The 3,488-nt window shown below is 51.1% G+C and overlaps 1 protein-coding gene across 1 annotated transcript in view; it reads right to left on the bottom strand.

Annotated features, from left to right (window-relative positions):
* The window catches only part of GALNT5 (polypeptide N-acetylgalactosaminyltransferase 5), a 19,796-nt gene extending 19,213 nt beyond the window's left edge, over positions 1–583 (bottom strand). Inside the window, exon 1 of the mRNA XM_009885475.1 lies at positions 525–583. Within this exon, the coding sequence (XP_009883777.1) occupies positions 525–583 (59 nt within the window). The remainder of the gene's footprint in view (positions 1–524) is intronic.
* Positions 584–3,488: the final 2,905 nt, after the last annotated feature.

Genomic DNA, 3,488 nt, shown 5'->3' with positions numbered 1-3,488 from the left:
AGTCAGTATTTTGCAGCTCGCAGACTCTGATAGAAATAAATTTAAAAGCAATGCCCGGTATCCCAGATCACAAAGCAAGAGATATTTTTAAATAAAGGACTGCAACCCGCTGCAGTGCATGCCAGCATGGAAAGGAAAAGAAATGAGGGGAGAAGATTACATATTCATACTTTAAAATAGTAATTTCAAAGTCCAGCCTATGGTTATGCTGTGAGATCGAAAACATGTCTTTTTAAAAGAAATGGCAATTCTGATATTTTTCCAAGGCTGTTCTTTGTGAAGCAAACTCCGCTCAGACGTGGCAGGCGGTTCTGATTTCAGCTTGCGTGTGTGGCCGGTGCACGCTTCGGGGCGTTCAGCGAGAGGGAGCGAGGGATAAGGTTACAGGAGCACTGCTGAGAGGGGAAAACAACCGAGTCGCTGTTTGGGACTAGGATTGGAGTCAAGATTAAACTTAAATGAAATACTCCCCTGGGTTTAGAAACAGAAATTTAAGATGAACCACGGACTGTGGGTTCACTCACCACGCTGGCACCAGTTCTTCATTTTTATTTTGGTTTCTTCCCTCACCGTTCCCGACCATCTCGCTCAGCAGCAGGAGCGCTCAGGAGCCGGCTCCAGCGTGATGTCCCGGCATGGCCGGTGTCCCCCCATCTGGGACTCGGCCACCGTGCCTGAGGGCTGCGCGTTGGGCACTGGGTCCGTGCGACCCCTGGGAGCTGGCCCCTGTGTGCTGGGGAGCACCGAGCGTCCCGGCAGCTCGGGCCCCAGGACCTGCGGGAAGCGCGTTCCTCTGTGGGCAGGAGAGGCCACCAGCCTCTTCCCTAACGGCCGGGCACCCCGCCGGCACGGCCCGCCCTGCGCGGGGCCAGGAGAGAGCCCCGAGGGGTTCCTCCACGCTTCGGCTTCACGCTTACGAGTTATGACAAAGTTGTCGCCGTTTTGGTACGGTCGGGCATTCCCGCTGCTAACTCTGCGCTTTGGCTCTCCTCCTTGGCAAGTGTGAATGTTCCAGATAGTTGAACAGATTCCTTGACACAAGACAGCTGCTTTTGTAGGGAGGAATTAATTTAATCAAGGCTACTCCATCATTAAAATAATCTGAAGTGTCAGATGGAAAAGCACAGAAGCGAGCTAGCTCAAAGATGAAAACTCAACATTTTTTCCAGCCAGAAGTGTCCCAGAAGATGAGGTGATGTTATAATAAGTCACTCTGGGTCTCTGTATAATATTTTAGTAGTGTAAAAAAAATATTGTCCAAAGAGAAGTCGGGAAGGAATAATCTCTTGCTAAAGCTTGGCTGTCTTGATAAATTGTATTTCTTCTCTGGAGCATAAGAGACCGTGCAGAGTCGAAGACAGCACAGTGGTCCACAAAGGGCAAGATTAGACACGTGTGGTGGATCCTACCATGCAGAATACAAGGGGCCTCTTGGCTGAAAATAGCAGAAAACAGTGCAAGCAGGTAGTGCAAAAAGCCATCGAGCTCTTCCTTCTGCCACAAGACAGGATCTGCTATACCTTAATTACTTGGTTACTTAATTACTTCTCCATCGTAGAGCACCACAGTGTCCTCACTCTTCGCAGCCAGCCAGCGTGGACACGGACACAGGCACTGCATTATGCAAATCACGTTGAAAAAAGACATTTGTTTAAAGAAACCTGCTCTGTGCGTAGAAGGGGACAGCAGCAAAGTAGACATATTTCAGCATGAATGCAAACAGAAGGAAAGACCTAACAATGAAGGACCTTACTCAGAAATTGGTATATGGATTCATGCGTATGTGTACAAAATTTAACGTATGAATACAGCAAAGTTGATGCTAGAATAGATCTATATATGTTTAACTGGCAGTCATCTGCCAAAAGACCAGGACACCTTTCTTTGCTGTCATTGCGGCCGTACACATGGCCGTGTTTTGCTGGGGGAAGGGCCGTACGCGCTGCTCAGGTGCGACCGCTGGGTTTTGTGACCCCAGAGGGGTGACATCCCTGTCCTGAGAGCCGAGCCGTGTCCCTGTGTTTTGGCAGGAATTTTGGCAGCTGCTTGCGGCTGCGGTCGCTCAGGCTGCTCCATCGCTGCGTGCCTGAGGGCTGCCCACAGTAACAGCAGCTATTTTAAATGAAACACATCTCAGCGGTTTAGATCTTCCTTGCATGACTTTTCCCTAACTTTAATGCTTCCCTCCTGAGCACAAGAGCGCCAAGCTTCCTGCAGCCTGGCGTGGTATTCAGGAGAAATCTGGGAAATGGTCCTCAATGGAAGCAAAAGCTACAAACTGGGAAATCCTGATGGGAAGACAAGTGAGGAGGGGAGAAGAGAGCAGAGAGAACACGTGCACGGGCTGTTGCAGGTTAGCAGTCGGGGGTGCCTCCGTGCACTGCCGGCATCGAGGTGTCCGTCGTGCGGAGGTGGTTAAAATGTCATTGGGCCCGTTGCCCCCGGCTGGAACACTTTGTGGCTATGGCAGGAGTTAGGAGAGGACTTCTGCTGGCAAAACAGTGCTCTTGGCTGCGACTTCCCTGGCGAGGTGCTTGACTCCCGGTGGGCAGAGCTGTGAGAGCTTCTCAGCAGGTCCCCGAGCCGGGTCCTCCCCCTCTCCCTCCAGCACCCCCGGCATCTCAAGCGCTACAGCGGGCTGAGCGCGCTGGCTCTTCCCGTCAAGATCACATCATATCTTCATACACATTTCCAGCTAGGAAATTGCGGGTTTATGTCTGAAATACATTCATACCTACCGAACGTTACTAAACTACTGGAATAGTAGTGAATTATTTGTGAACGATTTGTTCATTAACATATAAAGTTCCATAGGATATTATTATATTAAGTAAGAGTGACAGGATAAACATCTGCCTCCCTGTGTCTGTGTGTCCTCTCTGAGGTCCTGCTGGCTTTTGAATGTGCTGACTAATTGAATTTGACAGAAAGATACATGTCTTGAAGACATTAAGTACTCAAGTGGAGGAAAGAAAGACCCAACTCGGCATCCTACTGAAAAAAAAGGCGACTGCTCAGCCACTGTATTAGATATCAGAGAATCCACACCGGTGGGCGGTGACATGGGGCTGGGCTGCAGGATGCACTTCACCAGACTTTTGCCCTGTACAGCGGGGACACCCGGCAGCGGGGAGCACGTAAAAACCCACATGTTCCTCTGGTCACAGAGTTACTTGTTTGGCTTCGTTTCCTGCTGCTTTCCATGGCAGGCGCTGCGCGGTGCTGGGCAGGGGCTGGGCGCTGCTCCGGGCAGTGACTCGCACAGCGGGGATCTGTGAGCCGTGAGGATGGACGAACAGACGCTGGCCATCCTTCCCCAGGAGGCAGTGGCCAGGCACAGCCTGGGCAACCTGCAACCACGGCCACGATGGCTCCTTTAATCACTTTCTGGAGTCTTAGAATAGAATCACAGAATGGTTTGGGTTGGAAGGGACCTTGAAGACCATCCAGTCCCACCCCCTGCCCTGGGCAGGGCCACCTCCCCCCAG

This window comes from Charadrius vociferus, unplaced genomic scaffold (assembly GCF_000708025.1).
Source record: "Charadrius vociferus isolate BGI_N301 unplaced genomic scaffold, ASM70802v2 scaffold404, whole genome shotgun sequence".
NCBI classification, from domain to species: Eukaryota; Metazoa; Chordata; class Aves; order Charadriiformes; family Charadriidae; genus Charadrius; species Charadrius vociferus.
Note: the sequence above shows the minus strand (reverse complement) of the source record. Positions and strands in the feature narration are given on the sequence as shown.